The 25,938-nt window shown below is 33.2% G+C and overlaps 2 protein-coding genes across 2 annotated transcripts in view; one reads left to right on the top strand and one right to left on the bottom strand.

Moving 5' to 3' along the window:
• Positions 1-25,938, bottom strand: part of tow (target of wingless repressor) — a 552,940-nt gene that overhangs the window by 301,640 nt on the left and 225,362 nt on the right. The window lies entirely within an intron of this gene.
• Positions 6,035-25,938, top strand: part of LOC140435275 (putative inorganic phosphate cotransporter) — a 41,116-nt gene continuing 21,212 nt past the window's right edge. The window contains exons 1-6 of the mRNA XM_072524097.1: positions 6,035-6,243; positions 10,110-10,246; positions 13,470-13,782; positions 19,325-19,542; positions 19,618-19,767; positions 23,915-24,047. Of these exons, the coding sequence (XP_072380198.1) occupies positions 6,195-6,243; positions 10,110-10,246; positions 13,470-13,782; positions 19,325-19,542; positions 19,618-19,767; positions 23,915-24,047 (1,000 nt within the window). The 5' untranslated portion in view covers positions 6,035-6,194. The remainder of the gene's footprint in view (positions 6,244-10,109; positions 10,247-13,469; positions 13,783-19,324; positions 19,543-19,617; positions 19,768-23,914; positions 24,048-25,938) is intronic.

The following is a 25,938-nucleotide window of genomic DNA, read 5'->3' as shown; positions in this document are numbered from 1 at the left end:
TTAATTTCTAGTTCTTTTTTATCTGCTTCGGTTATGAGTTCTACTGAGTTTTTCCAGTTTTTTTTTATTGTCTTCTATATAAATAAAGACATAATTTGAAAAGAAATAAGCGAGTAGTAGACCAATCTTACAAAAGTAAAGAAGTTCGAGGGATCTACAAATAGTTTTATAAAAACTAGCAGCTTTCCGCGAAATAGGTTGGATGATGACGATTTTATATCGTCGGTATTTCTATTATACACATATTTAATATAGAAATATCTTAGATCATAAAAAACGTACGGATAGATAGGATTGCTTATTAAATTCTCTAGATATTTCATACAAAAATTGATTAAAATACTTTTTCGCATTATATGCATAAGAAATTGTCATCAGTATATTGAAGATCTTCAAGATCGGATTACGTACAAAAAATTAAATATAACTACATAACTTTAATTAAAACATTTTCAATAAAGTCGTGTTAAATCAACGTTGATCTGAAATTTTAAATAAAATTTTATGTGAAGAATAATAGAGATTTTAGATGAAAATTAATTTATATTTTTAATTATTTTCAGAAACAGAGATGTTAAGATTATAGTTAATCTTTTTTTCTGTAGTGTATATCCTATTATTTCTCAACTTGGACTCCGTTTAATTGAAGCTTTGCATCGGAGTATGGTTCACGACTAATCACTAAAAATTTGGTTTTGTTTGAGTTTATTTTAACGCCCATTTCCTCTCCTACCTCGTGAATACGATCAAGCAGAATTTGGAGACCTTCAAGATTATCTGACAGAATTACTGTAGCGTCTGCATATCTAATCACTAGACTTCGGCAAATATGCATATTGCATATTTTGCATATTGTGCATATTTTATGCAAATATTTCATATTTTGGCATATTTGTATAAAAGTTTGCATAAAGTGCATAAAAGTTCAGATTTTTATACTGTATTTGAAAATTTTTAAACATACCAATTTATTTCAATTCTTGTATAAAATTTTGTAGTCATTTTAATCAAGAAATGATCTAAGTACGTAATCTCTACAGGTACAAAACATTTACAATTTCAAAGAAGATCAATTTAAGTAGCCCTCAACATTCTTAGAAAGTCTCGGTCACTGAGGCATTCAGTTATTGGATAATCGCTAAGGGTTCGCTCATTTGCATTTTATAATCTAATCCCCAAATCTATCTACAATTTATTGTATCTTAACAGCAGGTAAAGGGCTAATAGTTTTGTTCCTAATTTAGGGATTTTCCAAAGTCTCCCAGTTTATTGAATTAGGTACCTAAACATTTCTAATTTGATGCTCAGATTTGTAAATCATTTTTGTTTTCATATTCAAAGCGTAAACACTCGTTGTGAGTAACAAAAAGGAAGATTGTGATTTTATAATGCCTAAAACAACCAGTGCTTCAACTTGGATTAAACCTTATAAAGAGCTGTCTATGGATATGGGAAAAATCTACTGTTCAGTCTGTGGCAAAATTGTAAGTATCTAATAGCTTCTAGTAAATATCTAATATGTCATACATACAGGGTGTTTCCAAATGACACTTACAACGTTTGACTGTAGATACTTCTCGAAAAATTGAACAAAACGATATAGTTAATGAGGGGTCAAACTTATTTACTTTTCGAGATACAGGGTGTTAAAATTAAAAAAAATTAAATTCTTTTAGTTAATAACAACAATAACTTTAAAACCAATAAACGTATTTACTTGAAATTTAGTACTCGTAGGTTGTTTTTAAATGAAAAATAGCTTCCTTTAGTGAGAAAAAATTGTCCATGGTACAATACAATGGTGTGTATTTAGAAAAAATTTTCACCTTTACTTTTTTTTATGAAGTCAGCTATTCTAAAACACAATTATTTTTATTGTAATTGAATTAACAAAAAAAAAACTTTTGTTGAATTTTAAAATAAGTTATATGATGTACTAATGGTTAGTAACAAAAACTAATTTGTGGATTAATACTGCATTTAAAACACTTAGCGAGTGTTTTTTTTTCCAAACCAGTTATTTGATGAACCAAAAACACCTTGTATATTTTTATATTTTAAAGGTTGGGTTAAAATAAAGGTTTTTATTTTTATTTATAGATAGCATGTGAGAAGAAATTTCAGATAGACCAACATGTGAGAACTGCTTCACACATTGCAAAAAAAGGAAAAATAGGAGGAAAACATCAAACTTCAATGGCTAAATGTTTCCAATCTACTTCAAAAAAATTAGATGAGCAAGAAACTTTTAATGAAGACTTGTGTCGCGCATTAGTGTCTGCAAACATACCGCTTTCAAAATTAGCAAATGTAAATTTTAGTTCGTTTCTAAAAAAATATTGCAAACTTAATGTTCCAAGTGATCGGCCTCTAAGAAGAAATAATGTGAACGGGCTATACTCGTCGGTGTTAATTAATATTAAGGAAGAAATTGCAGATAATTATTTTTACATATCTGTAGACGAAACCACTGATTCCTTAGGAAAGTATATTGCTCATTTATTGATTGGTGTTCTTAAAGAAGATACCTTACCAAAATCTCATCTTATTTCATGTCAGCAACTTGAGAAAACAATGAAACATTAGCAACTTTTTTTCTTCCGACAACTATTCCTTCTAATAAATTACTGCTTATTTTATCGGATGCTACTCCTTATATGGTTAAAGCAGGACAAAATTTAAAAATATTTTTCCCAGATTTAATACATGTTACTTGTGTAGCGCATGGCTTAAACAGAGTTGCAGAGGAAATACGAAAAAAGTTTCCTCTTGTAAATACCATGATATCCAGTGTCAAAAAAGTATTTCTCAAATCTCCTATAAGAATTCAACTTTATAAAGAAATGCTACCTAACATTTCTCTTCCACCACAACCTATTTTAACGCGATGGGGAACATGGTTAGAAGCAGCTAATTTTTATGCAGATCATTTTGTTAAAATAAAGAACATAATTGATACGTTAACAGATGAAAGTTCCCAATCTCTTTTGGATTCTAAACAAACTTTTCAGAGTAACTTGCTTCAACAAGAACTTTCATTTATAAAATCAAATTTTAGTTTTGTTCAAAAAACAATTACTCAGTTAGAATCACCAAAACTGTCATTGTTAGAAAGTACAGCATTAATAAAAGAATTTGCGTCATGTTGTCGGAACGTTAGAGGTAATATTGGAAAAGATATTTTAAAAAAATTTGAAGCTACTATAGAAAAAAATAAAGGTTACCATATTCTTTCTGAAGTAGTCAGTGTTCTAGCTGGAAATATTTCGGAAACAATTAATTTAGAACCAAATGTTTTGGTTAGTTTGAAAAATGCTCCCGTTACATCAGTTGATGTTGAACGAAGTTTTTCCATATATAAATATATGTACTCAGACAGAAGCCACAAGTTTTTGTTAGAAAATTTTGAACACCACTTGGTCATTTATTGTTACCATAATTCTAAATAAGTTTATTCATACTTAAAAATGATGTAGTTACTTAAAATAAATGTAAATCTTAATGAATAGTAGGAAATATTTAGTTATGTACACTTTTTTTTTAAATAAAATTGTTACTATTTTACGATTTTTTTATTTATTTGTATGCATATTTTGTAAAATATTTGCATATTTTCGGGTAAACACGTGCATATTTATGCGCATATTTTCTACATTTTTATTTGAATATTTGCCGAAGTCTACTAATCACATTAAGTAGTTTCCCGTTGATTTTTATTCCATATGGTTTTCTCTCAAGTGCCTTTTTAAATAACTAGTCCGAGTAAACATTGAACAATTTGGCGACCAAATGCAACCTTGTCTGACTCCTCGTTGTATGGAGATTTTATTGGTGTAGTTATCTCCAATTTTTACGATAGCAGTTTGATTCCAGTACAAATTTTTAATGACACGAATATCCTTGTCATCTATTCCGATATTTTTCAGTATTTGCATTAATTTTACATGCTGTACTTTATCGAATGCCTTTTCGAAGTCCACGAAACATGCAAATATATCTTTTTTTTCATCACGGCATTTTTGTAATAGGATGTTAAGCGCACAAAGTGCCTCTCTGGTTCCCATAGCATTTCTAAAACCAAACTGAGTATCTTCTAGATCTTCTTTGCATTTGCGTCTAATTCTGTTGTGAAGTTTTCTGAGGAAAATTTTAAGAGTGTGGCTTATTAGACTAATTAATCGATATGCTCCGATTTGAGCCAATCTGTGGAAAACACTGCGGTGTTATATATTGAATTAAAAAGTCTTACTACTACTTTTATGTTATCATTCTCTATTAGTTTCAGCAACTCAGTTGGTGTATCATCTGGACCACAAGCTTTTCTAATTTTAGCATTATTTATAGCGTGTTCTACCTCGTATTTCATAATTTCTGGGCCGTCAGTACAGTTTTGGTAGAATTCGGCAATATTATTCCTGTCATCTTCAAACAACTCTGATATACACAGCTGCCATTTCGTCGCACCTTTCTCTCATCCATTTTTCTTTGGCTAATTTGATCTCCTTTTTGATTCTTCTCTGCAGGTGTCTATATTCTGTTTCATTAGATTTTATCAGTCGACGTTGTTGTAGTTCTTCTGGATCTTTTAGTTGTTCTCCGATGTTTTTTATTCTATTGTTAAATTCTTTTTTAATGTTATGTTTTCTGTTTATATCGTCAAAGATAAGTACATTGGTTTTTGGTTTTTGTCGCTGAATTCGTTTTTACCTTAGTTTAATATCTGCTACAAGTGGTTGATGATCAGATCCAATATCTGCCCCAGAACATGGTGACATAGTGACTTTTTTGACGGAATTTTGGAAACGCTCATCGCTTGGGTAGTTTATACCAGGTGTTTGCAATGATCATATCGTTTTCTTTACAAAATTCATACAATCTCTGTCCTCGATCGTTAGGTTGTCCTAGACCATAAGGACCTACAGTCTGACCTCGTCGACCTTCTTCAATTTTTGCATTGAAGTCGCCTATAATATATAAAATTTCGTGTTTATTAAGTTTCTGTAAGATGTCTTGGATCTGATCATACAACTTCTCGACTTCATCGCCATATTTTCTATCTGTAGTCGGGGCATAGATTTAAAGTATGTTAGTTTTAAATGGTTGAGAATTTATTTGGAGTAATATTATTCTATCCTAGATTGGTACGAAATTGGTCACATATTTAGTCAGTTCAAATGTTACTTATATACCTACATCATTTTTGTGATGCGGGTCTTCTGTGCTGTTACCGAAATAATATAATACACTTCCGTCCTTTTTACATGATCCTGACTCTGGCCATCTCATTCGCTGATTCCCAGTAGGTCTATTTTCATTCTTTTCATTTCTTGAATTGCGTTGTCAAATTTCCCAGCCACAAATAGACTTCTTACATTCCATGTGCACATTCTAAAATTAGATTTCTTTATATTTAGGAGTTCTTCGAGCGACAATTAAGAATAGTGACAGAATACGCGATTTAATTTATGACCTAAATTTTTGTTACACCCCGTATAGCATAATCTCTTGTTATGTCGTGCTTGTTAACGATGGTCAGTGCAAATAAAACCATTTACATTTATTATTGTATACAATGTTTCTATTATGTCGACAATTTTATATAATGGATTTCTTAACCGTCGCTCGAAGTAAATTATAATTTATTTTCTTGTATTAAATCGTGTCATGAAGTGTAAGTGTTAATAAACTTAAAAACATACAAATGTCTTCCCAAACTAAAAAAACTTTAATGTTAGTTGCAGTTGCTTTAAATTTTGTTTTATTAACCCCACTAAAACCACTTTATCTACACAGACTATTAATATTTCTTACTCCCACATTTTAGTTAATGTATTTCTCTTTTTGATTCTTTGATACAATTTTTTAATATTTGTACTTAAATTTTTAATATATTTAGCTGACATAATATTTGCATAACTACAACAAACACTTCAACTTTAATAATAATCCCTGTAAATAAGATAGAAACGTCAACTTCTTACATTCTGCCACTTACGTGATAGACAAAATACAATAGATAAGGTATTATGATATTAATACTACAACAAAGTTTTACAATAACGTTTTTGTTTTAAGTCAGTTTTCAGATAAATGTATTAAATTCTCCAGCTACGCGCAAAGTGTAAAGTTCAGATCTCTCAAATATTTTATTTATGGATTTCTCTTTGTGGTAAATTAGAGAATTGCATTTAAAAATGGAGACAAAGGCATTAAAAGACAACAAGAGTACAGAAATCGATAAAGGTGAGTGAAATAACTATAATAAATTATTCAAGTCAGTCTACGTAATAATAATCACAGAATAATCTAAAATAAAACAGTCTTATAAAGTCTTAATGTAGTCCTAATTGTTAAACTGAAATAAAGACAGTATATTTGCGTTCTTTGCCTACTTTAAAAAGCCTTATTTAAAGTAAACCGTACAAAAAATTAATACATAGGGTAGTTGGGGGCAAAAACACACAGTTTCGTTATTTCCTGTCGTCTTCAGAAATTATAACAATTTAGAACTTTTCCACTGATATTACGGAAGAGCTTACATATTGTTTTTCCATTTTAAGTATCCACGGTAGTTCTATAAGTTCACTAATAAATGAAAAAAACAAGTTTTTAAAAAATCTTCATTTGCATACGCTTGCCCCTACAAATAGGGCAGTATTTTTGCCCCAAAACTGTATAAAACTCAAAATAAAAGAGATGGTAAGCGTTTAAGAGAAACCTATCTTTATTGAAAAAAACCAAACGTAAAATACAAAATGTTAATCTAAAAGAGAACTGTATTTGGCGAGATCGTCAGAGAATCCTACTAAATTTAAAAATCTGAAAGAGCTGGTTTTTATTGGCTTTGAAAGATTTAAAACAAGATCGTCCTTTCAAAAAAAAAAGTATCATCTGTTGTCTCATGAAAACGAAATGTTGTGGGCAGTCGCTTAAAAATACACCTTTATAACCATCATCATTTACTTGGTAGACTTTGGTGACAAATAATCTATATGATTCTTTTCCAAAAACCTTTACTACGACAAAATCATCAGGTAAAATATTTGGTAAAACATCAATGCCTTGCTCTTTATCGTTATCGGAAAAATGAATGTCACAAGAATCAATACTTTCTTGATAGGAGAGTGCTATTGATTCATCAGATGATGATTCGTCCAAAACTTCCCTTTTGGCAGCATGAACTTTAGCACTGAGATTTGATCTTTTAAATCTTAAGTAATGCTTTCCTCTCCTTATCTTTTTCTACTTCCTTCTTTTCTTCTAAAAGTCGCTCCTTGTTAGGTGTCGATTTTATTAGGGTTGACTTTACATGATTCGATTCCTTTTTATCTTAATTTTTGGAAAGGGAATATTATCTAAAAGTAAAATTACTGACTGTTCTAATTTTGATGACGGCTGGACCTCTTTCGTGTCAGTAACAGTTTCTTTTTCAATATTTGAAGGACCAGGTACAGAAATTCAGACTTCCGATTTTGATGCCGGCTGGGGCTCTATCGCATCAATAACATGTTCTTTTTCTTCTTGATAAAACTGGATAAAAACATGACCTTCATCGTCTAAATCTTCTCCTAAATCTTGCTATGTTACTTCCCCTGTCATAAAATCTACTTCCGAAAAAATATTTTTATCTAGTGAGAAGATTCCTGTAGACCGAAAGCCCTATCTTGCTATATCTACAGTAGTAGTTTTTGCAAATGCTGTGGAAAAGAGACCAGCTACATAGTAAATGGAAAGAACCTGTTTTGGATGGGAACTGGTCCAGATGTCAGTGACGCTCTCATAATAAGCATTTAATGGTTTGAAAAATGCCCGTTCGAGTAGCTGGGTCTTATGGCTGCTATGTTGTGGCAGACTTAATAAATGGATGAAATTATCTTTTGTAAATTTTTGCTTGAAGATTTGTGTGGATACCTGATTATCTAGAATCAGAAGAATCGGGTTCTCATCTTTATTTTTTTTTTCTAGCGTTTATAGCGTTTATTGCCCAACAGAATCCATTTATAGGACAAAATATAATACTAAAGTTAAATAAAATATTAAAGTTCATTGCCGTCGATAATATAAGGATAGTATATATTAGACTGTTTCTTAGAATAACTAACTACTTTGCACTTATTGGCATTAAGATTCAAATGATTTGCATTACACCATTCATGTACACGATTCAGTTCACTCTGCAAAAAATGACAATCATTAAGGTCGCTTATCAATGAATAAATCTTTAAATCATCGGCATAACATAAACATGGTGCAGAAATTGATTCACACAGATCGTTAATAATTAACAAGAACAATAATGGACCTAGATTAGAACCTTGTGAAACCTCTGAAGAAGCTAGGTACTTTTCCGATTTGTAACCATTATAAGCAACAAACTGCGTTCTATTTGACAAGTAAGACCTCATAAAAGTCACGGCATCCTCAGAAAGACCAAAGAGACACAATTTAGAAACTAATACGCCGTGGTGAATTCTGTCGAACGCCTTCGTAAAGTCAGTATATATGACGTCAACTTGACTTCTATTATCTAGGGCCGCTGAGATATATTATGTGATCATTAATAAGTTTGTCACAGTGGACCAATTGGAGACAAAACCATGTTGATATTGAGACAGCTGGTTACGAGTGCGTGAGTAAATACGATTATACAAAACTAGTTCAAAGACTTTCGATAGATTGCAGATAATGGAAATTGGTCTGTAGTTTTCTACCTGACCCTGTTGGACTTCTATGTTTTTTAAAATACTCCAAGTACTTGATAAACGTGAGAGTGTGCGTGTAACCACTATCAGTAACAGCCATGTCGCAAGCAGTGGGCCCGATTTTGATTAAAACAAGATTCATCCGAGCAAATAAGTAAAATGGAGGGATATGGTGACCAGTTGCACTCATACAACAAACAGCCGTAATTGTTTGTCTTTGCTTGGCAGATACAGCTTTTGCTACATCTCTCTTTCCAACTGGTACAACATACTTAGGCAGATGATTTGGGACTCTCTGAATGTCCGTTTTATCGACGTTATAGATATGGTTGGGAGGTAACTTATATTTTTTTATAGTGTTCACTCAACTCAACTCCAAAATTTCAAAATACTGAGCTAGTTGCACTTTATTGAAGCCCATGGTTCTAGCAATACTTGTTTTTCGTGGAACTCGTAGATATAGTCGGTTCCTTTTTATGAAAGATCTAGTGAAGTCCCGACCAGCCAACTGATTTACAGATGAAAATAGTGCTCAATACGGTTTCTTATACAATAACAGTAAATTAAAACAGGCATGACTTCAGCGTCATTCCATAAAATCGTTTGTCGAGTTCTTTGCAATGTTGAACTATTTCGTTTGCTTGGATCTTGGTTAGAACTGCTTAAAATCTGCCTAAAGACTGGAGACCATTTTTTAACCTTTGTCTAAGTCTCGCTTCATGAAATCCTACAGCTTTTGCTGTCTGACGTAGAGAAACGCCATTATTAATAAGTTCACGAGCTTCGCACAAAATAACTTCTGTCAAAGGCTTGCACTCTGATTTTCTTTTGTAGTTCCTGGAAAACAGAAACAAAGATTTAGACGAATTGAAAATTTAATTTCAAAATTAATAGAAACAAAATTAATTATGATAATGGGGGAAAATACGCATTCGTAGTTTTGTCCCATAACTCTCGCGTATTTTTACACCATTCGGCAACACTGTCAAAACAATCTGTTGAGATTTTAAGAACCTAACCTCAATCGAAAACTCTTAACATAATAACCGAAAATCAAGCCAAGAAAACACCCGAATAAACTAATTCAACGAAAAATTCCAATTTGATTTTATCACAAATTAATTTTGTTATGTTAATATTACAGTGCAGTAGTAAAAAATAATATTTAAACTTGAAACAACACATATGGCACACTGTTGCCAAACGTTTGTAATTAAAATCGGTCAAAACTGGACATTAGCGGCAAATTTAAATGAGGTGCGTTCTTTTTCCCCGTGCGTGTTTTTACCCTTAACTACTTTAGTGTAAAAGCGAATGATATATGACTAATATCTGCCAACTGTCTTAAAAATAAAACTTTACATGAACTCATCTTGTATTCTTTCTTATCTCTTATTTACTTTTTAGGTCCTGCATTTGGTATAAGACATGTACAAGTCGTATTTATGTTTTGTTTGGCCCTTATAGTGTATGGAACAAGATTTGGTTTCTCAGTGTCCTTGGTTGCAATGACTCAACAAAATTCGCCAAATCCTGATGTACCTGTAAGTTTCTGTATACAGAGAGAATATTTTATAATTTTTTAGTTTAGTCCAAAAAAATTCGTGGAGGTAGCTAAAAATCGGGTGTTGTACCAATAAAATGGATATTTTGAGTAAACTAGTACTTTAATATGAGATTTGATTTCCTGGTAGATTGAAAAATTAGTTCTTCTGGCCACTTGCGTGCAACTTTTTCCATCCGCTGCAAATCAACCTTGTTACGAACTATACTTATCAACTTTTTTAGAATTCTTCCATACACTCAGAGCTCAAACTTACAGTTTTCTGAGAAGTGTGTCCGTTAAAGTCCAACCTTCGATATCATATAATGGAATAGAGAACACATAGCATCTAACTAATCTAATTTGCAGTTTTAAAGTGATATTGTCTTTACATAAGATTTTCTTCATCTTAAAAATACAGCACTGACCTTCTTCATAATTGAACTGCTAACTGCAAAAACGGGACTAGAAACAAATTTTCATAAATTTACTTTTTGTTATTATTGCGTTTTTTATACGTAAACACATCGTTTTCAACAAACAGGGGACTTCTGTGTCTATTCTAAATATATTAAAAATGGCGGCTAAAATTTCTCTTGCTGCAAAAAGGGAACTTTTAGAGCAGAAGTTTCCTTTTTGCAGTTAACATAAAATATAGCCGGCAGTGTGGTGCTGCGCTCATGTCGGCGCATGTTTTCTCTTCAATACTCAGTGGCGCATCCAGGGAGAGGGTTTGGGGGTTAAACCCTCTCCCCAGGACCCTATTCCAACAGTGTTACTCACACATTTTATTGACTCAAAATGAAGGTAACAAAAATTTCGGTGACCAACCAAAACCCCCCCCCCCCCAGAGGCAAATTCTAGATGCGCTACTGTCAATAAAAGTACGAATACCAGTAGACAACAGCGGTGTCCGCGGTAGTTCGACTTGAATTGTTTATGAGAGAGGTTTTGTTGTATCATATCTCTAACTTTGTTTGCAATGGCTCGTAGCAATGCTAGTAGTGATAGTGATTAAGATACACCTTGCATAAGAAAAGAGGGTGTTGTGAATTCTTATAAATATGCATGAAATAAATATCGTGATGCAAGAGTTCCCGGCGTTTCTTTTGTCAATGCAGCAAAAAAGAAGATACTAGCTCATGTTACCGCCTTAAAATGTGGGTAAGTAGCAGTTTTAGCCATATTACTCTTCAATTTATTGTGCTTTTATTACTTAATGTGCATTAACTTAATGTAATAATCATTCGCATTGCATTTTGCTGACATTCTAACACAATTTACTAAGATCATTTCTTCTTCTTGTGCTACTCCTATCGGATCAAGGCTATCCTGACCTTGTTTACAGCTGACCTAAAGAGTTCATTAGTGGTACAGCCAAACCACTCTCTCAAATTACGCAACCATGACATTCTTCTACGGCCTGGATTTCGTTTTCCTTCTATTTGTCCTTGCATTATATTTTGAAGTAATGCGTATTTATGTCCTAAAAATGTTGACAAAATTTCTGGGTCTTTTCCCATCCTTCGCATTACTTCAAAGTTTGTAACTCATTCAACCCAACTTATCTTCAGCATTCGACGATATATTTAAGATATCAGATAAGTTTATTTAAGTTATGTTAATCTGTCATATTTTAAGTTGTTTTAATATCTGCCTCATTTGTTTCAGATGCAAGTTAAAGTGTTTGTCTCACTGGAATGCCGATGAGAAGACCACGCTTCTCTCCAAACTCAACAACTTATCCAATAAAGATAAACAGGATGTTTTCTTGCAAGGCCTTATGGATTGTGCTGTCCCTAAGCGGCGATTGCCCGCTTATAAAAACAAAAAGCCCAAATCCAAGATAGTGACGTACAATTTACTTCTCAATGGCAGTAGAGTTGCTATTTGTAAAAAAAGGTTTTTGGCGAGCTTTGGAATCACAAAGAAAAGATGTGAGCGGTTATCTCTTATCTGCTTCATAAACAGCAAACTCCTCATGATCAACGCGGGAAAAGTGGCAGTTATAATAAAATACCAACTGAAATACTTTCGGAAGTACATAAACACATTGCTTCGTACTTCACTAAGACAGATCATTATACTTCTCACGAAATGTAATATCTAGATTACACACTTAATGTACAGAAAATGTACGACATGTATAAAGTTAAACACGCTGATCATAAAATTCGTTACGAATCTTTTTGGAGATACTTTAAAGAAAATTTTGATCTCAAATTCGGCCAATCTCAGTAGGACACATGTGTAACTTGGACTAAAGTGAAGAGTTTGGACTAAAAATCAAAAATAAATTATTAAATGACAACGCAAAAAGAGTGGCTGTTGCTGAGTTGCTAGTTCATAGGCGAAGGAGCAAACAATTTTATAATAATTACCTCAGAGCAGAACGGGAGGATAAAGACCAAACAACTGCCGCAATTGCAATAGATTTCATGACCAATATATCATTATTTATTATACATATACAAGGTCTCTACTATTACAGAAAATTGACAGTTAGTGTTTTCGAAATGCATAATTTGAAAGATGGAACGAAGGAGAGGGTGGCAAAGACTCGAACGAGGTTTTAAGTCTTTTGAGTAATTATATTGAGACATACATTTTATGTGACCCTGCGCTGGTCAAAATAAAATCCATCCTATTGCAAGGTTTATCATGACACTTGTTGAACTAGGTAAATTTGACAGCGTTGAATTGCTCTATCCGATTAGAGTTCGTTCATACATGCCGTGTGATCGAGATTTTGCCCTGATCAAGAGGGAGAAAAACCTAAAGAAAATTGACAGGCTATATCTAATAGAAGAAATTCTTAATGTGATAATGTTTTCCCGATGCTTTTCTCAACTTCAGTAATTGGTGGCCACATCATTACAAAAAAAACCTTGTCTTAGTAACTCAACCTATGAAATAAAAGTTCCCAAGGAAAGAAAAATAAGATTTCAAATTTTAACTTACCATCACATGAAATGCGATAGAGCGGAACCTAGAGCGAAATAATTGATTGCTTTTGGTCACAATGGAGTTGGTTTTTAACGATATTTGAATTGTAAATATTTTTACTTTACGATTTATTGTTTAAAAACCATAATTTTTAACAGTCATTGTGCGTGTAGAAGTGTTTTTTTATTTTTGTCTATGTTTAAGCTGCTGTAAATTATTATTTTTTGTGAATATCTAATTTTCCATACCCTAACATACTAATCTTTTTTAATTTTCAGGTTTATAATTGGACCAACAAAAACATCCTCCTCTCCACCTTTTTCTGGGGATACGTCGTCCCCCAACTACCTACCGGCATATTAAGCACAAAATTTGGCTCAAAGTACATTCTCCTAACTGCCATGTTCATGAACTCTTTTGCAAGTATATTAATACCAACAATGGCAAGTAAAATTGGTATAGAAGGAGTAGCAGTTTGTAGGGTAATACAAGGACTGTCCCAAGGAGTGATAGTGCCATCAGTGCATGGCTTGCTTGGATGTTGGGCACCAACTAATGAGCGAACTAGAATGTATGGAATAGTTGTAGCAGGTATAGTTTAAGATCTAACCCTAAAACACTGAAAACTTTTGTTTTCAACAATTCCACAAAATTGCCTCTCTCAATGATCTGCTCGATACAGGCAATATATCAACAAAAATAGCCAAGCACATAAAAAAAGGAAGAATACCCGTTTTTAGAACAAACAACAACTTAGGCAAATATATTTATTAAAACAAAAAGAGCCAAAAGAAAAAAGCACTTACAAAGTGGTGTATACAAACTTAAATGTTGCATGCCCAAAAACTTACATCGGTCAAACTGGTAGAAATTTTAACAAACGTATAGCAGAGCATAAAAGGGCTTTAAATAATAGAAAAACAGATTTTACGTACGCACTTGACTTTCTAGACCATAATCATTCTTTTAATGACGAAGTTCTAATTTTTAACTTTCCATCAAATAACGGTCGAATTCATCACAGTTTAAATGGTTTGCTAGTTAAAAATTAATGATAATTTGTTTATTTTACTTATCAATTCTCTCTCTCTCAAATTTTAGAAGAGGTGCATTAAAAAATAGTTATACTCAATTGGTTATGATCATGATACCTAAGCACCTATGACAGTGTGTTCTTTATATACGTCGTTAGATAAGGTACATTCGATAATAATCCTTTAAGGCACTTTATAAGAACTCTTTATTTCTAATGGAGTGGGCACCTTAAGAAGAAAAATCGATGGAAACTATAATGAATGTCTGATAAAATATTGAGACTGGTTAACAAGCGAAACCAGAAAAATAAAATCATTGAACACTACAACAAAAACAATAAAAAAAAGTAGAGCAATAGGCCGAGTTGCAAGAGAAAAATTCTACAACAATAAATGTCTTAAAGTAGAGGATCTACTGAAAAAAAAATACACATTTACTATGTACAAACAGTAGAAAGAAAAATGTAGATTACATAGTTCAACCACAAATAGGCTTTTTTGGGAAAAAAGAAAGTGTTATCTTCATTAAAAGAGACAAAGTGGAGAGATGGAAAGACGACGAAATACCGAACCGAATGGACGATATTATATTTTTATATCGCTACTTATATAGACAAATTCACTCGGGTAAATGCTTTTTCAAGGCTATCATTCTAGCAAAATAATATTTCACGCTGCATGCCGCAAAAATCACACATGTTAAAGTCCTTTAATACTTTTAATCCCAAACAAACTCTGCTATAAAATAACAATATGTATATTTACATATGATTTAACCACTTACTTAAATTGGATAATATATTATTTTGGTACAAAGGTTAAATATCTTGTAGTATCAAAGATACTGCATTCTAAGTATCGCCTAATATTTGTCAAATTAAAGAATAAGTAAGGTAGATATCGTTATAAATGTTCAAATATACTCCATTCGCTTAGCTCGGGAATATTTTGACAGATTCATTGTCTGAAACCTATAACACAACAATTCCTACTTCTCAGTATTAATAGCTCAAGTATCCTACAATTGTCAATTGCAGACTTCTCTCTTTAAAAAAAGAAGAATTATTCTAAATAGTGGAAGTGTATACTAAACCCATCAAATTTTGGGTAGTATATATTTAAAAAATATATTTTAGTTGTTATAATTTAACATAACTATTTATTATATGGTGCAAATAAATAAATATTGATTGTCGGTAATTCGTAAAGTTCTATTTTATATACTATTTAGTTTCTTTACTATTAATATTAGCTCTAAGTACGTGTGCTTGGTTGTATAGTAATTTCCAGCCACTTTTAGTCTGTCAAAAATAACTAACTTCGCAAAAAAATAATTACTAAATTCACTAGACAGTTCGGACTGGTGATTGCGAACCGAGTATATAAAAAATGCAACGGTCGTGAAAAAATTCTAAGAAAAATTGAGAAAAAAAATATATTTGGAATTTTGTAGTAACCAGAAAAGGTGAAAAGTCGTCTTTTAGATTTAAGTTTTTTCGTATTCCAATACAATTCTTTCTTCTATTTTCAGTATTTCGTCTCCTACTTCTATATCTTTATTATATGTTTTCTTTAAGTTTAGAGAATGTGATTTACACCAATTTTTTTTAATAGTCTTTATCAACTTCAAAGCCTCTGTCCCATATGGTTTACCAATACATCTATGTACTCCCCGTACTTTTTTTAAGTTTTATTGTCTTCTTTATGTGATTCCTCTTCGTATCCAAATTTTTATATCAACGTATATACAAAGAATATTAGAAAAACGTAAGTGACAATCAATTTAAATTTCGTATCGGACTTGGTGAGAGAGGCATTATTTGGCCTCCTAACACTATTATAAAAATTGCCGGGATTAATAAAAAGACGTGTTTCTCTGTTTTATCGACTACTTTGATTGAGTAAAAAAAACAGAACGTATAGAAACCCTGGTAAACAGAAATGTCAAAAAGAAAAGTTCGTCAATATAAAGGAAGAAGAAGTCAATAGACTTCTCTTCGATGGCGAATTAGGTGAACTTCAACTCCAAGCTTCTTCGTCTTATCTTTCGATCTCTTCTTCTCTTCTCATGGCATTGTCTTCTTTCGAAGGTTGGCGATCCAAATGGCAATTGTTGTTTTGGAAACTGCTCCGCCAAAGATTTCTGCGGATGAACGGTCGAACCATCTCCTCAGGTCTTTCAGCCACGAGTTCTGGCGCTTTGCTACTGATCTTTTGCCCTGTACTTTTCCTTCCAGTATAACTTGAAATAATTCGTATCTTTCGCCTCTCAACACATGACCCAAGTATTGCATTTTCCTCTCTTTGATTGTTTTTAGTAATTCTTTTTGTTTACACATGTGACGAAGTTGTATCTCTTATCTTTCTATAATTGTTCTTAGTACTATTACCTCTGCCGTTTCCAGTAGCCTTTGCGTTGTGGCTGTATCGGATCTTGTTTCTGAGGCATATGCTATTATTGATCTTACACTGGCTTTATAAATTCTTGACTTCATCTCAGTTTTAATATGTCTGTTTCGCCATATAGTATTATTAAAGCATCCTGCCAGTCTATTTGCTTTCTGTACTTGATCTCTCACTTCTTTGTCTAGATGTCCATAGCTAGACAGTGCAATTCCCAGGTATTTTAGTTCCATTACTTGTTCAATACTGATGCCACCAATTTCTATTTTACATCTGGTTGGTTCTTTTCTAACTACCATTGTTTTAGTTTTCTGAGAAGAGATTGTGATATTTAATTCTTTTGCTCCTATGTTAAATCTGTGGACCAGTCTTTGCAGACTATCTTCATTTTGGGCTATCAATATTGCGTCGTCTGCGTAACAGAGTATTTTTATTTTTTTGTTTCCCATTTTGTATCTTCTTTCTTTGTTAACGCTTGAGATGACTTCATCCATGATAAAATTAAAGAGCATGGGGCTCAATGAATCCCATTGTTTTTTTAAATGTTTTCAATAGTTTTTATAATATTTAGGAGGAATTCTCTGTTATACAGAAGATGGATTATATCTTTGAGTCTTACTTTGTCAAACGCCTATTATACTCTAGTGATTTCTCAGTAATTTGCTTTATAACCAATATTTAATCTGTACACGAAACTCCACTACGAACACCCTGTTATCAATCTGCTAAACTTATCCTCTGATTTATTAGCAGTTATAAAATTTTAGTCGTAAATTTTATTGTAGTATTGAACAAGTTTCTCTGTAGTTTTCTGGCTGTTTTTTATCTCCTTTTTTTAATAGTAGAATTACTTCGCTCGTTCTCCATTCTTCTGGTATTTTATTATGTGTTTTGTAATTTTATTTCCACGATATTTCAGTAATTCGTTTGGTATCCCGTCTTCACCTGCTGCTTTTCCGTTCTTTAGCTTTTCAAGTAATTTCTAAACTTTCTGTATCGTTTGTTCTTCCGTTGCATAGAGCTTGCAAGCTCCAAGCTTGCTGGAAGCTATTGGGCCATGTTAGGAATAACCGTTTATTCTGACAATACATCTACAGTTTGCCCTTGAAAAACACTATTTTCGTCAAGGCTGTCGTACATTCTTCACTATTATTCAATATATATTCAATACCTCTTAAAATGCCCTGAAAATATTTAAAAAGGAATAAAAATCAACGAAAAATAGGTAAACAACTTAAAATACGCAGACGACACCGTCAATATTGCGGACAGCGCTAAGGGCTTGCATTGATTTCTGCATGTTATAACCAGGGAAAGAGAGACTTTAGTGTTAAAAATAAATACAAATAAAACAAAAGTAATATTTGTTACTCATATACCAAATGTCGACATTAATATTTGTGTCGATAATAAACAAATGTAACCCGTACAAAGATTCCATTATCTTGGTTGCTCGATAACAATTTTCGCCAGAAAGTCAAAATAATAGCTTGTATAGAATATGATAGGTCCACTTTTCAAAGAATGAAGAAATTTCTAATATAATCTATCTTATCATTGGATATCCGTGACGTATTTGTAAAAACATTTATTTATTCCATGCTGTTATAGTAAGTGGAAACATAGACTCTTAGAGTTATAAGTATGAGGCGCATAGAAGAATGTTGGTCATACCTTTGACAGAGCACATAAATATGTCCTAAAGAGTTATCTAGGACATACTTACAGGAAAGAAAAATACAACTTCCTACAACTCATAATGGAAAGGAAAGTGGAAGGAAAAAGTGGTCCAGAAATAAAAAAAATGCTCGTGGCTAAAGAATATAAGAGACTGGACAGGCATAGACACTCAGTTAATATTAATACCAGCTGAAAAAAGGGAGCAATTTGCTATAACTGTCAACAACCGTTAGTAATGGAGAAGGCACCTTAAGAAGAAGAACCAAACTTGATAGTACTATTTTTTCTCTTTAGTCCTACTTTTTTTAAGAAATTGTCGGTTTTATTTTTATATACCTGCAGAGTCCACCTTTTTCGAGGACGAACCACGCCCCTATGTCCTACGTCCTGGCAATTATTCTTAGCAATTCGAGTCATTCTTCTTTTTTCTTTTTCAGTCAAGCTATGTTAATGTTTTACTATGCGTCTACAGTTTACAGTCTTTAACTGAAGAAGTTGAGAAGATGAGAGCTGTTTTTCATGATGAGAGCAAGTTGGTCATTCAGAATTATATCTGTATTTTTAATTAATTAATTTCCCTAGACTCCAACAAGAATATCCCAAGGCCTTTATTTTGAATATGAAGACTTTGAAATTGATCAATATAAGAATCATTATGACATAGATGATAAAGTGAGTACGTAGAATCTGTTTTTCTATAATTGAAAGCCCTTTTGTGTTCTGCTATACGATTGTTAAAAATTTAAAGGTTCTACGAGTTTGACCGATGTAAGTTTTTAAGCAGTCCCCACATGCGAGTTTGTATGGAAGTGCCTTTTATTTTGGATTTTATTGTTCTTCAATAATCAACAATTCATCAATATAATTGCCTAAGTTGTTGTTTGTTTTAAAAGCTACACCAATAGACATAATGTTCAGTAGTTTCAGCTTTATAGCAATAAAAGACTGTGATAAACTTCATAAAACCGTCACCTTAATATGTTACTTAGATCTTTATAAAGTAAATTTGATTTTAGGCTATACTATTGGTATTATCACTGGCCTGACTAGCACAGGTTTTATGTGCGCTTCATGGACTGGATGGCCATTAAGTTTCTATGTATTGCCGTCTTTTGGACTAGCCTGGGTGGTGCTTTATTATTTTTTCGGTGCTGCCAAGCCTGCTTTGCACAGTATGATTAGTCTAGCAGAAAGAAACTATATTGAAAAATCTCTTAACACTCAGAATATGGGGGTAAGTATAGATTATGAAGAAAAAAATGTATTTTTGAATAAATAAACAGTAATCATATATTTGGTTGTGTTCTAGAATATCCGTATACCGTTCAAATCAATTCTCACATCTGTACCTTTTCTTTCAACCATCACCATGGCGCTGTGCAGCGGCTGGGGTTTCTGCATATTTACTACTGAACTGCCGATCTACATGAATAAAGTGATGCGCTTTGATATTAGATCGGTAAGTATACAAATCTAATCAAATACGTTTTTAATGGGATAACACTAAACTTTGATTGCATTGATGGTGTGTTTGCTAAATCGTGCAGGATATAAAGCTGATAAAAGGACGTTCAGCCATCAAATGTCAGAAAATCTTTTCAGGCCATAGTAATAAAAAGACTTTCTTCAATATAACAAAAATTATACTGAACTGATGACATCTCCTGAGGTAAAATGTTTCGAAAGCAAACTGAACTTTCTCTAGGATTTTCGGATGCGGACTATTTCAGGAAGAACACCAATACCATTACAAGATAGGGTCTTGAATTTTGGAAGTATTACAAAGAACTAGGTAAAGGGTATAAATTCTGATATGTAGGGAAAAATAACAGTAAAAATGAGTTGGTTCTATTACTGAAGCATTATATTCTTCTTCTGGTACACAAATTAGTAATTTGCAATCACTACATCAAAATGCTCTCCATTCAGCGAGTATATGATTCTTAGTTATTGTTAAACGTTCATGAATGTCTAAATTCTGATAGTGCAAAGCCATTTCATGGCTCTTCTGCGTGCTATTCTTCGGTCCTCTATCACTATCCCTCTAATTAGTTAGTTAGGCCAATGCGACAATTTTCATCGGTTTTACTAATTACCATTACTTAAGTTTTTTGAAGATTTATTTTCAGTCCCATTGCTTCACTTGCATTAATAATTCTGTCTAGTACATTTTGTAAGTATTCCATTTTTTCTGCAAGTAGAACGGTATCGTCTGCATACCTATTATTTTTAATATATTTACTGCGAAATTTGTGAGCGAAAATGTTAAAGAGAGAAACATCGGTAGAAGAATAGTTTTAATTGGGTTTATGTTAGAAAGGAGGACAACGCATGCCATACACCAATGCCTTATAACGAATGCCTTGTTTACTTTGAGACAGTCGATCAAAAAATACGGTGGAAAGAAAAGAGAACTATAATTGGTATTTTTAGAAATCCGTTCTGGTTACGGAGAAATGAGAGGCTTATGAAGAAAGTATGCATCAAAGTAAGCACTTGTGGATTGGCTGAAATTTTTAAGTGACAGTTGGTTTGCATGGATGCTCTTCACTGACTTTCTATCTGTTTAATCTTGTCATAAATGTACTGACCGAGAGGGTGAGGGAGGTTTCAATGCTCTGCGGATGATGTTATGGCAGAAGCAGCATTTCGTTGGTCTCCTTTTCTCCCTTAAGTTGGAGCATAGGAAATGGATATTAAAGAGTGAGTAGGTACTTAAGATTAGCAGGTCAAAAACGGAGTGTATTTGATATGAACGAACTGAAATGGTCGAGTACATTAGGTCATTAGATCAAGAAATTACCCACATGAGGCAAACTGGTTAAAAATACTGAAAGCAAATAAGCGGGATACTTTGTGATCGAAAAATCAAGAAAGAGCTAAAAGGAAAGACATACAAGAGTGTGATAAGGCCTATGTTGGCGTACGACGGTCATGTGTAACCTATAAAAAATATTCAGGAGAAGAAGATAAAGGCAGAAATAGCCGGAGTAACTAAAACCTCATATATATTTAGGGATTCTACAGTATTCACTGCCTTCCCTCGCTCAACCGTTTCCATCTCTCTCTGTTGTTCCATTCTCCATCGTTTAGTCCTCTCTTACTCATGGCGTCGTCTACTTCGTTCCTCCAGGATTTTCGGGGTCGTCCTCTTTTCCTCCTTCCTATGGGGCTCCATTCGGTTATTCTTTTTATCCATCTGCTGTCGCTAGTTCTTCTTACATGTCCATACCACTTTAGTCTTTTTTGTTCTATATATGTTAGTATGTCTGTTTCTATTGATGTTCTTTGCTTTATTTCGTCATTACTTCTCCTATCCATTCTTGTTACTCTGCAGCATCTTCGCAGGCATTCCATCTCTGTTGCTATTATCTTACTGCTGTTTTTCTTGTTTATGATCCAATTTTCGGCCCCATATGTCATAATACTTCGCACTAATGTTTTATAAATCTGCGTTTTTGTCTTCATATTTAGGTGTCTATCCCACCATACTGAGTTAAGTTGTCGGATTGCTGTTCTTGTTTGTCCTAATCTTTGTGTAATTTCTTCCTCTGTTGTTGCCTTTTTCGTGATTATAAACTCCAGGTATTTGAATTTATCCTTTCCTTTGATTGTTACGTTGTCATCAATCTGTAGATCTTCTATGTCTTCTTCACTTGTAGATAGGTACTCTGTTTTCGCGAGGTTAATATCTAGGCCAGCCTTGGTATATTCTTCTTGTAGTTTCTTCATCATGTAGCTGAGGTCGTCTTGGTCTTGTGCAATCACTACTTGATCGTCTGCAAAACTTAACGTATATAGGTATTCGTTCCGTACCGGTACTCCCATGCCTTCGCATTTCCTTTTCCATGTAGTCAAGGCTTTCTCTAAGTATATTTTGAATAGGGTTGGAGATGTGGAACAACCCTGCAGGAGCCCTTTTGTTGTGGTGAAGTCTCCTATGATTCTTGTTCCCATTTTAATGGACACTTTATTTTCTATATACAGAGCTTTTGTAGCTTCTATGAGTTCCGTCTGTATTTCTAATTTGTACATTGCCTCCCATAGTTCTGACCTTGGTACAGAGTCATACGCCTTTCTCAGATCCACAAATGCCAAGTGTATATCTCTATTTTTTGCTTTTTTCTTTTCCAACAGTTGTTCCAGTGTGTATATGTGGTCTATGCATGATCTTCCTGCCGTGAAGCCTGTCTGATCCTCCCCGATTTTGCCTTTTATCGCTTGCTCTATCTTTTTTCGCAGTATCTTCCCATATAATCTTCCTATTGATGATATTACGCTATAGTAACTAAAACCTCAAAAAATGTTTAAGAACAAAGACTTTAATGGTTCGGTCACTTTAGACGTAGGAGCGAGAGCTATGTGGGACAAAGGATAAAGCTGTTAGAAGTTGAGGAAAGGAAAGTAGATATTTGTTTGTTCAATATATTTGTCTGTTATTTTTCTGTATTTCAATGAATTATTAATATATTTTTAGAACTCCTGAAAATTAGTTAGTTTTGTTCATTTCTTTGGTTGCTTCTTATTTATCATTTTTAATATGTATTTTTTTTTTTTCTAAATTCACTTTTGACAGTTCTTCCTGCATTTCTTAGAATCTTTCCTTGGAAGAGAGTAACCAAGCATTATTTGTAGCGATGTTAAGGTTTATCTTTTTGACACACTTTGAGTAGGGTTGGTTTACAATGGTCAGGCATTTGGCATTTAAACACCGTGCTTGCCTTGCATGTTGGTGAGTATTCATATTAATTCCCCCGAGTAGCTGGGGACCGTTGGTTGATACCAATAGAGCCCCGCCTAGAGGAACAAGGATAATATACAATGATATTTCGCCCAGTGTCCCAAGAACATCGTTAGTGACTGCGTGACGTGCGACTATTCAGTTTTTAGCACGATAGCTTCCACCTTAACTTACGGATTTTTTCCATCTGGTTTTTTCTATATTCTTGTTGGCTAGAATGGTAAGGGAAACAAGGTATAGATAATAACTAAAAAAGTATTTAGAGGCAAAACCCGTATCTACCCGCTACGTTATATATATATATATATATATATATATATATATATATATATATATTAAACTTAGAGCTAAGATTAATATTATTATAAAAATTAATATTAAACTCACCAGTCTTCCGGGTTGAACCGCGTCGATATCCATTTTGCCGAGCTTTCGACATCCTCTCTGATGTCTTCTTCAGGGCTTCCGAGGTCTCAGTCTCCCGAGCCCCCAGACACTACTACACTCACTAGTCACTTCTAGTTCACTACTGACTAGAAGTGACTAGTGAGTGTAGTAGTGTCTGGGGGCTCGGGAGACTGAGACCTCGGAAGCCCTGAAGAAGACATCAGAGAGGATGTCGAAAGCTCGGCAAAATGGATATCGACGCGGTTCAACCCGGAAGACTGGTGAGTTTAATATTAATTTTTATAATAATATTAATCTTAGCTCTAAGTTTAATTGTACTAACCGCGGAAATCTTTCCGAACATATATATATATATATATATATATATATATATATATATATATATATATATATATATATATATATATATATATCATATCATATATTTATATATCATAATATTGTTTGTTTTTTGTAGAATGGAATATTATCATCACTTCCACACATTTGTACACTATTAACAGGGACTTTAGCTGCTTTCTTTGCGGATTATCTGATTTCGAGAAACTATTTGTCTGTAGGAGCAACTAGAAAAATAATGTCTTCAATAGGTAAGTGTTGCTTTATTTCAAAAATATTAAGTAAAGTAAATAATATTTCCAATATTCACTTTAACGGCCTCGGTAAGTTAAGACCCCAACAATTATAGGGGTGCAATGTGTACTGAACACCGCACTTAAGCTTACCACCAAAGTCCTAACAAACAAAATTAATAAACTGACAACTTTATCAGATGAACAATAAGGATTCAGATCCGAAAGATCCTGCATAGACGTCGTATTTGTACTATAGACATATCACAGAAAAGGCCATCGAGTACAATAAACCAGCGTATATATATTTTATAAACCTGACAAAGGCTGCCGATTGAATCCAAATCGAAGACGTCTTACACCTACTGTATAAAAAAAAACATACCAATCAATATTATACAAACCATCGAAAACATCTACTTCCAAAAACGAATACAAGCAAAGATAAATGGAAAACTAAGTACTCAGCACAGTTTGCTTTGTACTGGTATACACAACACAGTGTATACCAGTACAAAGCAAAGTTAGACAGGGTGACTCATAAAGCCCAGTTCTCTTTAATATAATAATGGACGAAATAATACAAGCAGTACGTAAAGGTCATGGTTACAGAATGGGGAACAAAGGAACAAAGAAATCCAAATATTATGTTATGCAGACGACGCTGAATTAATCGCCGAGACAGAAGATGAGCTCCAAAGATTAATACAGATCTTCAATATAACAGCCAAGAAATACAATATGATAATATCAGCAGAAGAAACCAAATGTATGACAACATCTAAATACCCACTACGATGTAAAATCGAAATTGATGGGAAAATAATAAAGCAGGAAGCAAGGTTTAGACATCTGGGAATACATGTTGAAGAAAAAGTACGACACCAAAGCTTAAAAGCAAGTAAACCGGCGGGATCTCTTAATGACACAACAAAGAACAAACACCTAAGACAAGACACAAAAACAACAATCTATAAAGCAGCAATTGCAGCAGAAAAGTCTGTTGGATAGAAAGAGAAGCGAAAACATAAGAACGCCATGCACCATATATAAGACATAAATGGATGGGTGATAAAACGGAAACAGGAGTGGATTGAACACATTAATATAATGACAGAGGATAGGATAGTACAAATAGCACGAGAGAAGTCACCAAATGGACGAAGAAGTATTGGCAGACCAAGAAAAAGGTAGTGTGATAATTTATACAAATTAGGAGTCTAATATTGAAGAAGAAGCAGGCTTTAAAGCCTACATACAAGAATGAACAAAAGCTGATAAGAAACCGAAGTTTTCAGTATTCTTTTTTGGTGCCGACGTAGTAATCTACATAACTATTATGCGTACTTTAGATATGTAAGAGCGCCAAAGAGAGTTTTAAGTACTCGAAACAGGGGGTATTTACACCAAGACGTACATTTAAATCGGTGATGTCTCCAATTTTTTTCAAAAGCTTTATTTCGTTTTGCATACTATTTCAAGCTCAAAGCAAGTGTTGACTTTTTGAAAAAAAAATATAGAGAATAAAAGTTTCTTAGAATTTAATCTTCTATCGATTCCGGTAATTATTTTGAGCAAAAGAATTTTCACCCCCGAGAATGGGTGTCAACTACCCCTGCGGCAAAAGCACACATCGGCGTTATATAACTTTTGTTATCTGAGCACTTTCCCACCCATTTACCAAATTTCAAGTGAATGGGTTCAGTCTAACACAATTGGTAGGTGAATAGCCCGAGTGACTGGATTATATCTACCATCGTCATCGTGCTGAGTGGCCTCGATTTTCGCTACAGACAGTACAACAAAGACACAAGTACATATTGACAAAGTCAGATAAACAAAAAAAGATTGTGATTGAAATTATGACGTATGTATACTCAACCATCTATCAAATTTCCATTTAAATCAT

The sequence above is a fragment of the Diabrotica undecimpunctata genome, chromosome 2 (assembly GCF_040954645.1).
Source record: "Diabrotica undecimpunctata isolate CICGRU chromosome 2, icDiaUnde3, whole genome shotgun sequence".
NCBI classification, from domain to species: domain Eukaryota; kingdom Metazoa; phylum Arthropoda; class Insecta; order Coleoptera; family Chrysomelidae; genus Diabrotica; species Diabrotica undecimpunctata.
The sequence above is the reverse complement of the archived record's forward strand: the minus strand, read 5'-3'. Positions and strand labels throughout refer to the sequence as shown.